The sequence below is a fragment of the Amia ocellicauda genome, chromosome 6 (assembly GCF_036373705.1).
Source record: "Amia ocellicauda isolate fAmiCal2 chromosome 6, fAmiCal2.hap1, whole genome shotgun sequence".
Lineage (NCBI taxonomy): Eukaryota > Metazoa > Chordata > Actinopteri > Amiiformes > Amiidae > Amia > Amia ocellicauda.
Window position 1 is genome coordinate 37,945,370 of NC_089855.1, and position 19,456 is coordinate 37,964,825.

Sequence of the window (19,456 nt, forward strand, 5' to 3'; positions counted from 1 at the left end):
CCCTGATGGCATTGGCCTCTTTCAGCATTGGCCTCTATTACAACAGCAAGCGGTGTTATTACAACAGCAAGCAGTCAATAAAGGAGGAAGTGAAACAGATAAAGGGCAAAAATTGAGGTATCTTGGAAAACAAACAAGATGTGGCAAATGTTCTAAATGAGTATTTCACAGAGGTTTTTACAAAAGAAAAGACAGATAACATACTACAGGTTAACAATCAGTCCAGGCAAATCCTAAGAGAGATCAGGATAAATGAGTAGGAAGTACTAAAGGGACTAGCAGAATTAAAAACCAACAAATCACCTGGGCCAGATGGGATATTTTCAACAGTACTTAAAGAAATTAGGGAAATTATTTATAGGCCGCTAACTCAAATATTCCAAAGAACAGGGGATGTGCCAACTGACTGTAAGATGGCAAATGTCATACCAATCCACAAGAAAGGGGACAAAACCAGGAAATTACAGACCAATCAGTCTCACCTGCATTACTTGTAAAATGTTGGAAAAAATTATTAGACAGAAAATAGAGGAGCATCTTAATGAAAACCATATTCTTGGAGATAGTCAACACGGGTATAGATGAGGCATATCATGTCTTACTAATTTATTAGAATTTTTTGAACATGCAACTGCAGCTGTAGATCATGTGAAAGCATATGATATGATATACTTAGATTTCCAAAAAGCTTTTGATAAGGTTCCACACCAAAGACTGATCCTCAAATTGGAAGCTGTAGGCATTCAGGGCAATGTAAGTAGATGGATTATGAACTGGTTGATGTATAGGAAACAAAGGGTGTCGATTAGAGGAGTTGCTTCTAACTGGAGTGAGGTTGTTAGTGGAGTTCCACAGGGATCAGTATTAGGGCCTGTGCTTTTTCTAATCTATATTAATGATCTGGACTCTGGGATAGTTAGCAAACTTGTCAAATTTGCAGATGATACTAAAATAGGTGGTTCAGCAGATACAATCTTGGCAGCACAGGCTATTCAGAGGGACTTAGATAATATTCAGTTTTGGGCCGACACCTGGCAGATGAAATTCAATGTGGACAAGTGCAAGGTAATACATGCAGGTAACAAAAATGTCCACTATAATTACACTATGGGAGGTACAGATCTAGATGAAGTAACGCATGAGAAAGATCTAGGAGTGTATGTGGACTCCTCACTTTCTCCATCCAAACAATGTGGGGAAGCAATAAAATAGGCAAACAGAATGCTAGGGTATATTGTCAAAAGTGTAGAAATTAAAACAAGGGAAGTAATGTTAAGACTGTACAATGCACTAGTTAGACCTCATCTGAAATACTGTGTGCAGTTCTGTCCACCACACTTCAAGAAGGATATTGCTACTCTAGAGGCAGTTCAGAGGAGAGCAACCAGACTTATTCCAGGTGTGAAGGGAATGTCCTACTTGGAGAGACTGAGGGAGCTGAACCTTTTCACCCTGTAACAGAGAAGACTACGTGGGGACTTGATCCAGGTCTTCAAAATCATGAAAGGCATCGACCACATCAAACCAGAGGAGCTTTTCCAGATCAGCAGGGACACACACACCCAGGGACACAAATGGAAATTGGGCTTCAAGGCATTCAAAACGGAGAACAGGAGACACTTCTTCACACAGAGAGTAGTCACAATCTGGAACAAACTCCCCAGCGATGTGGTAGAAGCTGAAAGTTTGGGAACATTCAAAAATAGACTGGATAGGATCCTTGGATCACTTAGATATTAATGCACACGAAATGAGCTCAATGGGTCAAATGGCCTCCACTCGTTTGTAAATTTTCTTATGTTCTTATGTTCTAATGCGCCCTGCCACAAAGCAAAAATGGTTCAGGAATGGTTTGAGGAACACAACAACGAGTTCAAGGTGTTGAATTGGCCTCCAAATTCCCCAGATCTCAATCCAATCGAGCATCTGTGGGATGTGTTGGACAAACAAGTCTGATCCATGGAGGCCCCACCTCGCAACTTACAGGACTTAAAGGATCTGCTGCTAACGTCTTGGTGCCAGATACCACAGCACACTTTCAGAGGTCTAGTGGAGTTGGCAAAAGGGGGACCTACACAATATTAGGCAGGTGGTCATGATCATGTTATGGCTGATCGGTGTATATATATATATTTACACACAGTGGTGTATGTTTGGTGTCACAATTGGGGGGGACATGCATTTTGATTACTCTGTGGAATGCGGGGTGGTAGTTGCGGAGTTTTAAAGTGTGGGGGGTGGGGTGGCTCAATATTCTTATCCAGCAAGGGAAAGCTGTCAATATTGGTAGGGACAATTTAACTTTTGGTCAACATTGGGGGAGATGCACCCCCCCATCCCCTTGTAAACCTATGCCTATATACACTACCGGTCACCTCCAGTTTTCCAGTTTTTATTGAAATTTACGCAGTTTAATGTCTCCGTGTACTCTGAAATTAAAGCATAGAACATATAAACAATTGGAGATTAAAAATAGATCATTAAATGGTTTTGTTTAACAAAATTTAACCACTTAAGCTGACAAACCCCTCTGGTACCCTTAAAAGGGGACCAAATCTGTGTGCATCTCTTTAATCCATGTGTACTCTTTACTGTTGTGTTGTATGTCAAGTGTTTGGTATACCATGAAAACTGAGACTCTCGTGTGAAAAATTTAGTTTTTATACACCCGCCGCATTTACGCCCCCCCTCCGCATTCTGAAATGGGGGGTGGGGGATACTTGGTCTGAGTAGGAATACACAATCTCAGAAAAAATTTACAATTATGACATTTTCTGGAACCAGACAGTCTACTGATCAAGACAATACCATCCACATCTTGGTAGAAGCAACACACATCCATAGAGAGCTAAAAATGTCAAGATGGAAAACATTCAGTGTACTGATACACAAAGATTTTACTTAATTGGATCTGAACTTCTCTGTGTTTGATAGAACATCAAATAATGGATTAAGGGTAAGGTTGTTCTGAACAAACAAGCCTATTTGCAAAGAAATCTGATCAAAACTGAGACCTGTGACCATCTGAATGAGATCCCCCCCGCCCGCAAAGCAGACTGCACGTTTACCCCCCGGGCTCTGAATGACGGCGGGCAATACGGAAACTGTAAATCAGATGTGTTTGAGAATGAAACGTGCTAGTAGCCAAGAGAATAAGCTTTCAAACAATGTGTGCATTGTAGGAATACACTGTAACTTCTATGCACAGAAGCTGCATGTAACACTGCCAAATAATGTTTAAGAGGGTGTAGTAACACAGTAACTCTGAAATGTACATTATTTTTCAGTTTTTGGTAACCTAAACTTTTTTTTATTTTTATTTTTTTATTTTTTTACCTCTGGCAGTTTACCGCTTGCCTTTGTACCATTTCAGGTTATTCACTGGACTTGAACTGCTTAAATTTCAATAAAAATTGGGAAAATGGGGGTGTTCTAAATCTTTTGAACGGTAATATATATAGTGTATTTTTGTACCTTGGAATTGATTCATGCTTCACTATTGGTTGGTTAAGTGCGTCTTTTATTGCTTGCTTTTTCTTGGTATTGTGCTGGCTTGTAGGTTGTCCCTATTTTAATGTATGCATGAAATTCTGACAGTAATGGCTTTACAACTGTCACTATTTCGAACTGCAAGTTTGATTAATCACTCCTGATTTCAGGAAAAGATGTAAATAAGAACTTGTCGCAAAAAAATCCTTAAAAAGTTCTAAATAGCGCCCATGTTTTGTGCATAAAATGGAGGGTTACAAGCCGATAAAGATAAAATTACAGTCTAGCTTTGGATTCGGAAGGAAACTGTGAAGACAAAGGAAAGGTTTTCGGTTTCATTTGCAAGCAAGGGCAGCGTGAGTAGTTTACAGTATCAAGCAAATCACCCATTTGCTGTAGCGAGAGGTTTTGCCTGTGTTATGACAGTTGGCATCCTGTGGAATCCTGCATCCCCTGAAGTTTAAAACATTGTAATATAAATACTGTGAACAATAATTAAATAAATACATTAAATATCCTTTTGTATATCATTATCTTCATTATATACAACTGACTTGACATTTGGCTTTATAAAACAGTCTGCAAAGAGAAATCTTCACTTAAATTAGATTTAAATTCATATCACAATGTATGTAGCATTATTTTAAGTTGGCAAAATGTGCATTATTTATCTTTAAACTACCTGTAAATGTAAAAGTTTTTTTTTATGTAATAAAGCATGCACAGTTGGCCCAAAAGTCATACATGTGCCATTCTCCTTCAGTCAAGGGATGCAGGATTCCACAGGATGCCACCCCATTTTGCTTCTTATGTGACCAATCTCACACATTGGCGTTTTGAAAACTTTAGAGCTATGATTTAGTGTTTATTTTTTAATTTTTTAAAGCATACATTACTGTTATAGCAATGCCTAATATTTATTAAAGTTTTATTTAAAGTGCCCGATTAATCTACCAATTAATCAACTAATGCCCATTGATTGGTGGCAGAAACAGGCTTCCACAATAAGCTGTTATATTCTGTTCAATGTGTGTTTAATGTATGTATTTTTCTGCTTTTCTTCAGACTGAGACCACAGAAGAAGTAAACCAGCGAACATTTGCATTAACAAAACTGCAGTCCTGGACAAAGTACTGTGTTCAAGCTCAGGTGTTTATTAAAGCATACAACAAACGAGGAGAGTATAGCAAAGCAGTCTGTAAGACTACCACAACCAATGGTAAAGCATTTTTTTTGGCAGTCAGCTATAAAGTAGTGAAATATTTTTTTTTTACTGAAGACCATTTTATAACAAAACTTTGTTGATATTATATATATTCAGTTTTATGTAGGTTAAACTATTTATGTAAGTAGTTTTGTTGTTATTTTTTGACACTTTGTGTTGTCTTGAAAACCATGTATCAATATATTGTCTATATAACTATAGAGGGCAGCAGTGTGGAGTAGTGGCTAGGGCTCCAGACTCCTGTACTGGTGTCTTGGGTTCAATATCAGGTGGGTGACATTGCTGTTGTACCCTTGAGCATGGTATAATAACAGCTGTTTAAATGGGTAATTGAATTGTTGCTAAAAAGGAATGTGGTGTATTGTAATAAGTTGCCCTGGATAAGGGTGTATGTTTAGAATTCTCTCTCTCTCTCTATATATATATATATATATATATATATATGTATATGTATATATATACAGTGAGGGAAAAATCATTTAATCATTTAATTACACCAATTAAGGAGCTGAGAGGTGGGGTAGAATGAAACCCATCAGACACTGTGGGCCCTCAGGAGTCTGACACCCCTGTCCCAGTACCAGGATTAGGAAATATATGTGGGACATACAGTGAGGGGAAAAAAGTATTTGATCCCCTGCTGATTTTGTACGTTTGCCCACTGACAAAGAAATGATCAGTCTATAATTTTAATGGTAGGTGTATTTTAACAGTGAGAGACAGAATAACAACAAAAAAAAAGTTATAAATTGATTTGCATGTTAATGAGGGAAATAAGTATTTGATCCCCTATTAATCAGCAAGATTTCTGGATCCCAGGTGTCTTTTATACAGGTAACGAGCTGAGATTAGGGGCATTCTCTTAAAGGGAGTGCTCCTAATCTCAGCTCATTACCTGTATAAAAGACACCTGTCCACAGAAGCAATCAATCAATCAGATTAAAAACTCTCCACCATGGCCAAGACCAAAGAGCTGTCCAAGGATGTCAGGGACAAGATTGTAGACCTACACAAGGCTGGAATGGGCTACAAGACCATCGCCAAGCAGCTTGGTGAGAAAGTGACAACAGTTGGTGCGATTATTCGCAAATGGAAGAAACACAAAATAACTGTCAGTCTCCCTCGGTCTGGGGCTCCATGCAAGATCTCACCTCGTGGAGTTTAAATGATCATGAGAACTACTCAGGAGGATCTTGTTAATGATCTCAAGGCAGCTGGGACCATAGTCACCAAGAAAACAATTGGTAACACACTATGCCGTGAAGGACTGAATTCCTGCAGCGCCAGCAAGGTCCCCCTGCTCAAGAAAGCACATGTACAGGCCTGTCTGAAGTTTGCCAATGAACATCTGAATGATTCAGAGGAGAACTGGGTGAAAGTGTTGTGGTCAGATGAGACCAAAATCGAGCTCTTTGGCATCAACTCAACTCGCCGTGTTTGGAGGAGGAGGAATGCTGCTTATGACCCCAAGAACACCATCCCCACTGTCAAACATGGAGGTGGAAACATGGACAAAAGGGGACAGGACAACCACCACATCAAAGGGACGATGGACGGGGCCATGTACCGTCAAATCTTCCCTCAGCCAGGGCATTGAAAATGGGTCGTGGATGGGTATTCCAGCATGATAATGACCCAAAACACACAGCCAAGGCAACAAAGGAGTGGCTCAAGAAGAAGCACATTAAGGTCCTGGAGTGGCCTAGCCAGTCTCCAGACCTTAATCCCATAGAAAATCTGTGGAGGGAGCTGAAGGTTCGAGTTGCCAAACGTCAGCCTCGAAACCTTAATGACTTGGAGAGGATCTGCAAAGAGGAGTGGGACAAAATTGCTCCTGAGATGTGTGCAAACCTGGTGGCCAACTACAAGAAACGTCTGACCTCTGTGATTGCCAACAAGGGTTTTGCCACCAAGTACTAAGTCGAAGGGGTCAAATACTTATTTCCCTCATTAACATGCAAATCAATTTATAACTTTTTTGAAATGTGTTATTCTGGATTTTTTTTTTGTTATTCGGTCTCTCACTGTTAAATAATTTTTGTTAAATAAACTCTCTTGATTGTCATTTGATTGATAGTGGTTACATTTTCTTTTCTCTTGCTTTTCCAGAGAAGACTCCAGTGTGGCTGATCATTGGAACCCTGATCTGCAGTTTTCTTGCATTTGCAGCTCTTGTGCTTTTGCTCTTCTATGTTGGCTTCAATATTTACAGACTACTGCACTTTGCTTTTCCTACCTGTAAACTCCCAGAACACTTCAAACAGGTAACAACTTATCATTGTCTGGGTATACAGTGAGGGAAAAAAGTATTTGATCCCCTGCTGATTTTGTACATTTGCCCACTGACAAATAAATGATCAGTCTATAATTTTAATGGTAGGTGTATTTTAACAGTGAGAGACAGAATAACAACAAAAAAAATCCAGAAAAATGCATTTCACTTTTTTTTTTTAATTGATTTGCATGTTAATGAGGGAAATAAGTATTTGACCCCTTCGACTTAGTACTTGGTGGCAAAACCCTTGTTGGCAATCAGACGAGGTCAGACGTTTCTTGTAGTTGGCCACCAGGTTTGCACACATCTCAGGAGGGATTTTGTCCCACTCCTCTTTGCAGATCCTCTCCAAGTCATTAAGGTTTCGAGGCTGACGTTTGGCAACTTGATCCTTCAGCTCCCTCCACAGATTTTCTATGGGATTAAGGTCTGGAGACTGGCTAGGCCACTCCAGGACCTTAATGTGCTTCTTCTTGAGCCACTCCTTTGTTGCCTTGGCTGTGTGTTTTGGGTCATTGTCATGCTGGAATACCCATCCACGAGCCATTTTCAATGCCCTGGCTGAGGGAAGGAGGTTCTCACCCAAGATTTGACGGTACATGGCCCCATCCATCGTCCCTTTGATGTGGTGCAGTTGTCCTGTCCCCTTAGCAGAAAAACACCCCCAAAGCATAATGTTTCCACCTCCATGTTTGACGGTGGGGATGGTGTTCTTGGGGTCATTCCTCCTCCTCCAAACACGGCGAGTTAAGTTGATGCCAAAGAGCTTGATTTTGGTCTCATCTGACCACAACACTTTCACCCAGTTCTCCTCTGAATCATTCAGATGTTGGCAAACTTCAGACGGGCCTGTCCATGTGCTTTCTTGAGCAGGGGGACCTTGCGGGCGCTGCAGGATTTCAGTCCTTCACGGCATAGTGTGTTACCAATTGTTTTCTTGGTGACTATGGTCCCAGCTGCCTTGAGATCATTAACAAGATCCTCCCGTGTAGTTCTGGGATGATTCCTCACCGTTCTCATGATCATTGAAACTCCACGAGGTGAGATCTTGCATGGAGCCCCAGACCGAGGGAAACTGACAGTTATTTTGTGTTTCTTCCATTTGCGAATAATCGCACCAACTGTTGTCACCTTCTCAACAAGCTGCTTGGCGATGGTCTTGTAGCCCATTCCAGCCTTGTGTAGGTCTGCAATCTTGTCCCTGACATCCTTTAACAGCTCTTTGGTCTTGGCCATGGTGGAGAGTTTTTAATCTGATTGATTGATTGCTTCTGTGGACAGGTGTCTTTTATACAGGTAATGAGCTGAGATTAGGAGCACTCCCTTTAAGAGAATGCCCCTAATCTCAGCTCGTTACCTGTATAAAAGACACCTGGGATCCAGAAATCTTGCTGATTAATAGGGGATCAAATACTTATTTCCCTCATTAACATGCAAATCAATGTATAACTTTTTTGAAATGTGTTTTTCTGGATTTTTTTGTTTTTATTCTGTCTCTCACTGTTAAAATACATCTACCATTAAAATTATAGACTGATCATTTCTTTGTCAGTGGGCAAACGTACAAAATCAGCAGGGGATGAAATACTTTTTTCCCCTCACTGTATGTCCCACATATATTTCCTAATCCTGGTACTGGGACAGGGGTGTCAGACTCCTGAGGGCCCACAGTGTCTGATGGGTTTCATTCTACCCCACCTCTCAGCTCCTTAATTGGTGTAATTAAATGATTAAATGATTAAACTGGATGAACTGAACACTTCTCTCCAAATGTTCTGTGGGTCCAATGATTTTGGTAATCAACACATTCTAAGGTGTCTGATATTGAAAATAAAATATTAAAGTTTTAGATCAGCCTAGCTGAGAAAGTCATGACATGAATTAAGTAATTGTGAACTTCTGTTGGATCTAACCAGCAGACACTGAGCCCTCCCAAGGACTGGAGTCTGACACCCCTGTACTAGGGGATCCCTCACACATTCAACCAGGATTCTTTTTGTATTACAAATACCACATATTTTGAATAGCTAGTCCTCACGATGTCAAGCTATTCCAAATAAATCTGATAGTATTTGAAAAAGGGCTATACATGACACTGAATACCCCCCTCAAGATAGTATCAGAATACAAGTCCTTATTTAAAAAAGTCTCACAAAGTGTAACGTTGTTAATACAATGGCTATGAAAGTGACACAATCATTTATACCAGTATTTGTACTAACATGTTATCTTTGACATATCACTTGGTGTTATCATGTTTTCTTAAAGGCTCTGATTTAGTATTTTTTTTGTTCAATTAAGGGTTCAATTAAGTAATTGAGAGCTCGGTTGGAACAAAAACAAGCAGAGTAGGTGCTCCTCTAGGACCAGGATTGAGAACCACTGGTGTAAACAATTGGATCCCGTCCCATCACGCACATTTCATCACGAACATTTCATCACCAGTGTCAGTTCATCACTAATTTGCATATTAATCAGCAAATTGCTTATTCAGTTTCCAATTTATGTCGAATATTCCTTGATGTCCTACGATTCCAAAACGGACAAAACAGTCGTCGGTTTTGCAAATTACATATTCAATTCAGTAAATAAAATGGAGGGTAATTTGTGCAAGCATAAATAAATACATACATTATTATTAATATTATTTTAATTTTGGCACAAGAATGTTGTATATAAGGGAAATAGAGTATTTAACAATACTGAAACCACCCCACAAAAATACTTTCTCCTCCAACAGCTGGACAGTTATCTGGTAGGCTATAGCCTATGAATATAATATAGTTCAAAATCTGGGCTTTGTAATGTCATTAGTCATTGTAAAAGAGTTATAATCGTGTTGATTCCTGAAACACATGATTTTCTACACACCATTAATATATTATTATTATTATTATTATTATTATTATTATTATTATCTATTGTATTAGCAGATTTGCACCTGATATCTCTCGTCAGCCTGTCTTGATCGGCTAAAAGTTAATTTTATTATTAGTTTTTTTTTCTTGTTTATGTAGCCTATATGCACACATTTTGATAAACAATTGAACAATCGCAGGTGATATAGTTCACCTGCCTGTCCTCTGATCGGCTCAGCAAGTTTCTATCTTTCCTTTTGGATTTAATCTTTTGTATTGGTGTAGAACCGGAGACAGGCTTGCTGGTGTTAGCATTTAGACTGCTGTTGGCGCTAAAATTCAGCATTTATACAGGACTGAAGGGGCCTCTTGCCTTTCATTCAGCTACCCATGGGCACATGGAATAAAGACACTGCCATATACTAAATGCAACACAAACAGCCCTGTTGAAAAGCATGGTGTCTACATTTTCTGCAAAGCGCTTCACATTGTATAAAGTAAAAAGTAAAAGATGTATTTCAGATTTCGATAAAATATGTATCAAAACTGATTTGCCTTAATTGAAGTAAATCTCATTCCTAGTTTGCCTTAATTGTAGTTAATTCAGTCCAGCTGTTGTGTCGTTAGACTAGAGTGAAGGAAAGGTGACATAGTTTGGGAATCTGGAGGTGGAGTCAGTGAGTCAGTGAGGTATCAATTGGTGACCAGAAGCTAAACACAAAGGTATTTAAGCAGCTGCGCTGTTTCTCGGGAACAAAAGGTCAAGCAGTTGAATTAGGGGACAAAAACCAAGAGACAGTGTTTAGGGCACCAACAACTTACTAAATTTAGAAATATGTGGTGTGGCAGTGTGAGAGGCAAGGCTGTAGTCAGGGCGGGTCTTTCAGTGGATGAGACTACAAAACCTCTCCTCCAAGACTCCAAACCCCAGAAGCCAGCAGGACTCCTGATGGCCATAACCCCGCCCACCACTTCCCCTATAAAAGGAAGCGGGAAGCGAACCAGTGTGTGCATGCTTGGCTGGGGTAGCAAGGTGCACAGGAGGGCTAGAAGACAACGGAGAGAGGAGAGAGGAGAGAGGAGAGAGGAGAGAGGAGAGAGGAGAGAGGAGAGAGGAGAGAGGAGAGAGGAGAGAGGAGAGAGCGAGGAAGAAGGGATAAGTTCACAGTTGACGGATTCACTGGCTTACGACCCTTTTTCTGGACCTGGACCATTCTCCCTCTTAAACCCCGGACTGTCTGACAACCTCCCACTGGTAACGAACTTTGATTACGGACTGTGACTACGAACCTGCCTTGCCCCTGTCGTGCTTCTGTTTGCCCGGTGTTCGGCTCCACCGACCCGGGCATTTACTGTTATTGTTATTGTTTGTTTTGTAGTTAGGGATTGTTTACATTTAGATAGTGCTCGGACAGAGCTAGGTTTTGTTTTGCTTTTTTGGGAGAGCGTATGTGCAAAGTAATTTAAAATCTTTTAAACTAGGGACCAGGTGGGCAGGGAGCTCTGACAATGGGAGATGTTCCACTAAGGAAAGAAAACCAAGGGAAACTGCTAGTAGGAAAGTCCTGAAGTGTTTGTACCTAAATGCCAGGAGTATAAGGAACAAAATGTTAGACCTAGAAGCCACAGTGCTGGCGGGTGACTATGATGTTGTAGGAGTGACCGAAACATGGCTTACAGAAAATGATGGGGATGAATACAAGTTGAATGGATACACACAGTTTAGGAGAGACAGGCAAAATCGAAGAGGGGGTGGGGTGGCATTATATGTCAGAAATGACATTGAGGCAGAAGAAGTCAATGTAGATCCTAGTAATGAAACAGAATCTTTGTGGGTTAAACTTTTGAATAAAATATCTGGAGGATTAGTGGTAGAACAATGGCCTACAATTTTAGAAAAGCAAACCTTGAAGGTATGAGGCAGCACTTAGAAGAGCCAAAACTACTGCAAAGAGCTTTTTTTCAATACTAGCAGCAAGAGGTCAATAAAGGAGGAAGTGAAACCAATAAAGATCAAAAATTGAAGTATCTTGGAAAATGAACAAGATGTGGCAAATGTTCTAAATGAGGATTTCACAGAGGTTTTTACAAAAGAAAAAACAGATAACATGCCACAGGTTAACACAACCAGTACAGTCAAACCCTAAGAGATATCAGGATAAATGAGAAGGAGGTAGTAAAGGGACTAGCAGCATTAAAAACAAACAAATCACCTGGGCCAGATGGAATCTTTCCAACAGTATTTAAAGAAATGAGGGAAATTATTTATAGGCCACTAACTCAAATATTCCAAATGACACTTAGAACAGGGGATGTACTAACTGACTGGAAGACGGCAAATGTCATACCAATCCAGGAAATTACAGACCAATCAGTCTCAACCTGTATTACTTGTAGAATGTTGGAAAAAATTATTAGACAGAAAATAGAGTATCTTAATTAAAACCATATTCTTGGAAAAAGTGAACATGGGTTTCGACAAGGCTATCATGTTTTACTAATTTATTTTGTTTTTTGAACATCAACTGCAGCTGTAGATCATGTGAAAGCATATATGATTTACTTAGATTTTCAAAAAGCTTTCGATAAGGTTCCACACCAAAGACTGATCCTCAAATTGGAAGCTGTAGGCATTCAGGGTAATGTAAATAGATGGATTATGAACTGGTTGATGTATAGAAACAGAGGGTGTCAATTAGAGGAGTTGCTTCTAACTGGAGTGAGGTTGTTAGTGGAGTTCCACTGGGATCAGTACTAGGGCCTATGATGTTTCTAATCTATATTAATGATTTGGACTCTGGGATAGTAAGCAAATTTGCAGATGATACTAAAATAGGTGGCTCAGCAGATTCAATCTCGGCAGCACAGGCTATTCAAAGGGACTTAGATAATATTCAGTTGTGGGCCAACACCTGGCAAATGAAATTCAGTGTGGACAAGTGCAAGGTATTACATGCAGGTAACAAAAATGTCCACTGTAATTACACTATGGGAGGAACAGAACTAGATTAAGTAATCCATGAGAAAGACCTAGGAGTATATGTGGACTCCTCACTTTCCCCATCCAGACAATGTGGGGAAGCAATAAAAAAGGCAAACAAAATATTAGGGTATATTGTCAAAAATATAGAATTTAAAACAAGGGAAGTAATGTTAAAACTGTACAATGCCTTAGTTAGACCTCATCTAGAATACTGTGTACAGTCCTGGGGTCCACACTTCAAGAAAGATATTGCTGCTCTAGAGGCAGTTCAGTGGAGAGCAACCAGACTTATTCCAGGTTTGAAGGGAATGTCCTACTCAGAGAGACTGAGGGAACTGAACCTTTTCACCCTGGAACAGAGGAGACTATGTGGGGACTGCATTGTGATAAGAGTCCTATTTTAAACACACCCCTGCTCCCAGTCTCTCTCTCTCTAGTTAATAATAATAATAATCCCTCCTCCCCGTCTCTCTCTCTTGCGACTAATTATTATTATTATTTAATAATACATACTTACAAAATAACATTAACTAAGAAGTAGAAATAAATGCAACATGTACAACAACAAAAAACTTACACTGACTACAAATATTCACATGGTATACTGCACATTATGTTTACATGCTGGTTCATATGTAAGTATTCCTTCCAATATGTATTACTGGAATATTAGGTCAAGTAAACAGCTTCCTTCACACTTACTGCAGAAACTCTGCGCAACTTGAACGCACCCTGTGTAAACAAGCCGAATGAGTGATGCATTCATCGATTGAAAGGGGAGAAATTAAAGTGTTGGAAAACATTAGAACTAAGTGGTGGGTGAAATTAAACCGACTACAACTGGCATAACTGTAGGATTTGACAAAAGTCTGTTTTGTCATTAAAGGATATTCAATCTAAATCAAAAGTGACAGTGTGCATGTTTAGACTGCGCATATGTAGTTTGTAACTGAATGTGCTGATGAATATTCAAATTGGTGATGAACTGATGCTGGTGATGAAAAGACGTAGACCCCTAGGGATCTCTAAATCTGGCCCTGCAGAGTTCCCATCCAGTAGCATTCATAAGTCGCCCTTAAATTATAAATGTATAAACAATTTCTAATCAGCTAAGTGGGTATGATTTTAAATTCAGTGTTTAAGAGTTTATTTGGAGCAAACACCTGAATGCCCTTTTGACCTCAATAACCAGAATTTCCTTTACTGAATAAGTGGCTTGCTTAATTAATCAATTATTAACAAGTTCTAAATCCTTATAAGTGTTTGATTTTGAATGAACAACAAAACTAACTTAATTGGGCCACTCCATGACTCAATAATAATAATAATAATAATGATAATAATAATGATAATAATACTGTACAATATAATGTTTTTAGATCAAGTAACCATTGTTATTTTCTACTATATTGTTTTTCTTCATACAGTATTTGACAGATCCTCCACACTCCTATGTGTTCTTGGCCATGCAGAATCCAAATGAACCAGAGGAGATGTGCAACGAGATCAGCATTGTGTGTGAAGAGTCAGAGACCATTGAGATGGGAGAGAACACTCAGAAAAGTGGAGTGGTCTCGGGTGAAGAGTTTCCTCAGGATCAGAAAGAATGCATACAAATATAATTTGGGTGATAAAGAACACAGCATTTTCTCATATTAATGGGACTTCAGGACCAATTCCCAGACTTATGCCAAATCTGGTTCGGCCACTGTGAAAGCATCTGTATAATTGAGCTAGTTTTTGACACAATATAAATAGATACTCTGACAAATGCTTCTATTATATTTATCCTGGCCTCAGTTGTTGGTGTTTGCTTTTGCTGTGTCATCAAGATGTGCTGTGCAACAGTTTCCAGCTTGTTTCCAAGGAGGATCTTCCATCAGACATGGATTATATTCATATTTGCCAAAGGATGTTCTTTAGTCCTACCTACCTATGGATTCAGCATATTCTTTAAAAAGCAACCTTTTCTCATGTGACATATTCAGTTTTGACGTGGAACTAGAAAATGGGAAATATCCCACCCCGCTACATCAACAATATATACACTCACCTAAAGGATTATTAGGAACACCTGTTCAATTTCTCATTAATGCAATTATCTAACCAACCAATCACATGGCAGTTGCTTCAATGCATTTAGGGGTGTGGTCCTGGTCAAGACAATCTCCTGAACTCCAAACTGAATGTCTGAATGGGAAAGAAAGGTGATTTAAGAAATTTTGAGCGTGGAATGGTTGTTGGTGCCAGACGGGCCGGTCTGAGTATTTCACAATCTGCTCAGTTACTGGGATTTTCACGCACAACCATTTCTAGGGTTTACAAAGAATGGTGTGAAAAGGGAAAAACATCCAGTATGCGGCAGTCCTGTGTGCGAAAATGCCTTGTTGATGCTAGAGGTCAGAGGAGAATGGGCCGACTGATTCAAGCTGATAGAAGAGCAACTTTGACTGAAATAACCACTCGTTACAACCGAGGTATGCAGCAAAGCATTTGTGAAGCCACAACGCGTACAACCTTGAGGCGGATGGGCTACAACAGCAGAAGACCCCACTAGGTACCACTCATCTCCACTACAAATAGGAAAAAGAGGCTACAATTTGCACAAGCTCACCAAAATTGGACAGTTGAAGACTGGAAAAATGTTGCCTGGTCGGATGAGTCTCGATTTCTGTTGAGACATTCAGAGTCAGAATTTGGCGTAAACAGGATGAGAACATGGATCCATCATGCCTTGTTACCACTGTGCAGGCTGGTGGTGGTGGTGTAATGGTGTGGGGGATGTTTTCTTGGCACACTTTAGGCCCCTTAGTGCCAATTGGGCATCGTTTAAATGCCACGGCCTACCTGAGCATTTCTGACCATGTCCATCCCTTTATGACCACCATGTACCCATCCTCTGATGGCTACTTCCAGCAGGATAATGCACCATGTCACAAAGGTCGAATCATTTCAAATTGGTTTCTTGAACATGACAATGAGTTCACTGTACTAAACTGGCCCCCACAGTCACCAGATCTCAACCCAATAGAGCATCTTTGGGATGTGGTGGAACAGGAGCTTCGTGCCCTGGATGTGCATCCCACAAATCTCCATCAACTGCAAGATGCTATCCTATCAATATGGGCCAACATTTCTAAAGAATGCTTTCAGCACCTTGTTGAATCAATGCCACATAGAATTAAGGCAGTTCTGAAGGCGAAAGGGGGTCAAACACAGTATTAGTATGGTGTTCCTAATAATCCTTTAGGTGAGTGTATAATCTCTTGCTTGAATGAAAATTACTGTACTATACTCTATGCATTTTTTATAGCTGATTATTGTAAATATACATTTTGAAGTGACCTCTCCCTGTACTGATTGCCTTTGATTTTTCACTTTCTGTAACATTTCTTTACTCAAATGATATGATCTACAAAACCTCTGTAGAGGTGTATAGTGATTTTCTGTCACATAATAGCTTCCTCACATATGACACATGTAGGTCAAATGGCATGTACTGTTGGTCAAATTTATATGGATTAATAGATAAATCAGATGTGGTACAACATAAGTGATTTTTAAAAAACACATAACAAAGATTTTTTAGAGTGCATTTGTAAGAGATCAAAATGTTGAGTAAGATGTTTGCCATGAATTACCAAATGAAAATTCTAATTCCAGCTACATTTTTTAGCATGAGGAAGTTAAGCAAATATGGCATTGACCTTCCCTCAGTTGAATCTCCCTTTACCCAACAAAACTTCAAGCATGTCAATAAGATTGTCACCAACCCCTCTCATCCAGCTCATCATCTCTTTCAACTGCTCCCCTCTGAAAAACGGTTCAGATCCTTCACAGCAAAAACTTCTCAATTGAAAAATAGACACTTAAATGTTAATGTATTCTATCTATCTCAATATATATGCATAGTGTTGGTGTCACAGTTCCCTAGCCCTGACCCTCTTTCCCCACTAGAGGCCACCAATGTTCACTCGCCTTTTTCTGCTCCCTTCACTGCTTTCCTTTTCTCTCTCTGTGAATTAACATTCCTCCACACCCTTGTGCACTTCTGTTCCTGTCCTTTGTGCTTATTGGTCCTGCTCTTGTCTATCTAGTTTCTGCTCTCCTTTATAAACCCCTCACTGCCCTCACTCTGGGTAAAGTGTTGTCAGCTCTCCCTGCATCACCAAGCCTTGTTCTCCTTGTTCTCCTTGTTCTCCTTGTTCTCCTTGTTCTCCTTGTTCTCCTTGTTCTCCAACCCTGTATCTCTATCTTTCGCTCTCAGTCCTGTCTTTGTGTCTCTCTCTCTCTCTGTTCTGTATCTGTTTCTCTTGACCTCCTGGATTCCGACCTTTGCCAGTGACCTCGACCTCTCCTTTGGATTCTCCTTGGTTTCTCTCAGCTCATTGCACTAGCTCTGCACTTGGGTCCTTTCTCCAACAGCTTTACGGTCCTCCCACGAGGCAACCGTGATGGTTGTGTGCTGGGTTTAATGTCTTTATCTAGCACATGGGTTTTGTCCCAATAACTTATTTAAGTAATCTCAGGGCTGCTTGTAAATGTGTTTCATGTGATGTTTGTTTATTTATCATGTGTCATGTATGTAAAGGAGCTAATTTGTATCATGCTGTACTGAAGACAGTTAACACCGGATTGGCTGTGTGGCAATAAAATAAATAAATGAAACAATTCTGTGTAAATTGTGACATCTGGGGTTTGCCTGCAGTGTTGAGGCTCATTAGGAAGGGAAATAAAAAAGCCGGGGGTATGATGCAATGGATGGGATTTATTGCATACAGTGCTCTGTGTGCTAAACCAAATAGACATACAAAACCAGAACAAACACCTTGTTGAGCCTAACTATGAGTTAATACTTGGTGGAAGCACTTTTGGCAGCAATCAGTCGTGAACCTGTTGGGATAGGTCTGTTCCAACTTTGCACAACTAGATTTGGCAATATTTTACCCTTTTTTATTACAAATCTGTTTAAGCTTTGTCAGGTTCCTTGGGGAGTGTTGATGGACAGCAATTTGGTTTAGGTCGGGGCTCTGACTGGCCTACTCATGGACCTTTTTGTTCCATAGCCACTCCAATATAATTTGGCAATGTGTAGTTTTGATAGGTTGTTGTCATGCTGAAAAGTGAACTTCCATCACAGTTTCAGCTTTTTTGCAGAGGACAGCAGATTTTCCTCAAGGACTTTCCTATAATTTGCTCCAATTGTTTCCCCTTGTATCCTGTGTGCCCCAATGCCTGCCAATGAGAAACATCCCCAAAACATGAGGCTGCCACCACCATGCTTCTCAGTAGGGATGGTGTTCTTTGAGTGATGTGCTGTATTTTGTTTGTGTCAAACATAATGCTATGCATTGAGGACAAAAAGTTCCATTTTGTCAGATCACCATTTGTTGTCACTTGGTTACAGATTTTTTTTTTTTTTGGCATACTGCAAACTGGAATAAGGTGAGCTTTCTTGAGACACTGTTGTTCCACTCCCTGGTATAATGATGAGCTGTGCTCTATGAAGGCAGCTTGTCGCAAAATGGAGCGAAGGTGGCATCTCTCTGGCCTGAATGTACATCAGGCTTGGAAAGATCACTTGCATGAATACAGTGAGGGAAAAAAGTATTTGATCCCCTGCTGATTTTGCCCACTGACAAATAAATGATCAGTCTATAATTTTAATGGTAGGTGTATTTTAACAGTGAGAGACAGAATAACAACAAAAAAATCCAGAAAAACGCATTTCAAAAAAGTTATAAATTGATTTGCATGTTAATGAGGGAAATAAGTATTTGACCCCTTCGACATAGTACTTGGTGGCAAAACCCTTTTTGCCAATCACAGAGGTCAGACGTTTCTTGTAGTTGGCCACCAGGTTTGCACACATCTCAGGAGGGATTTTGTCCCACTCCTCTTTGCAGATCCTCTCCAAGTCATTAAGGTTTCGAGGCTGACGTTTAGCAACTTGATCCTTCAGCTCCCTCCACAGATTTTCAATGGGATTAAGGTCTGGAGACTGGCTAGGCCACTCCAGGACCTTAATGTGCTTCTTCTTGAGCCACTCCTTTATTGCATTGGCTGTGTGTTTTGGGTCATTGTCATGCTGGAATACCCATCCACGACCCATTTTCAATGCCCTGGCTGAGGGAAGGAGGTTCTCACCCAAGATTTGACAGTACATGGCCCCATCCATCGTCCCTTTGATGCGGTGCAGTTGTCCTGTCCCCTTAGCAGAAAAACACCCCCAAAGCGTAATGTTTCCACCTCGGTGGGGATGGTGTTCTTGGGGTCATAGGCAGCATTCCTCCTCCTCCAAACACGGCGAGTTGAGTTGATGCCAAAGAGCTCGATTTTGGTCTCATCTGACCACAACACTTTCACCCAGTTCTCCTCTGAATCATTCAAATGTTAATTGGCAAACTTCAGACAGGCCTGTACATGTGCTTTCTTGAGCAGGGGGACCTTGCGGGCGCTGCAGGATTTCAGTCCTTCACGGCGTAGTGTGTTGCCAATTGTTTTCTTGGTGACTATGGTCCCAGCTGCCTTGAGATCATTAACAGGATCCTCCCGTGTAGTTCTGGGCTGATTCCTCACCATTCTCATGATCATTGAAACTCCACGAGGTGAGATCTTGCATGGAG

At 40.2% G+C, this 19,456-nt stretch overlaps 1 protein-coding gene across 2 annotated transcripts in view; it reads left to right on the plus strand.

Annotated features, from left to right (window-relative positions):
* The window catches only part of crfb4 (cytokine receptor family member b4), a 28,682-nt gene extending 11,181 nt beyond the window's left edge, over nucleotides 1-17,501 (plus strand). For both annotated transcript variants that reach the window (XM_066707072.1, XM_066707074.1), the window contains 3 exons: nucleotides 4,555-4,708; nucleotides 6,824-6,978; nucleotides 14,258-17,501. In XM_066707072.1, the coding sequence (XP_066563169.1) occupies nucleotides 4,555-4,708; nucleotides 6,824-6,978; nucleotides 14,258-14,452 (504 nt within the window). In that variant the 3' untranslated portion in view covers nucleotides 14,453-17,501. The remainder of the gene's footprint in view (nucleotides 1-4,554; nucleotides 4,709-6,823; nucleotides 6,979-14,257) is intronic.
* The last annotated feature ends 1,955 nt before the right edge of the window (nucleotides 17,502-19,456 follow it).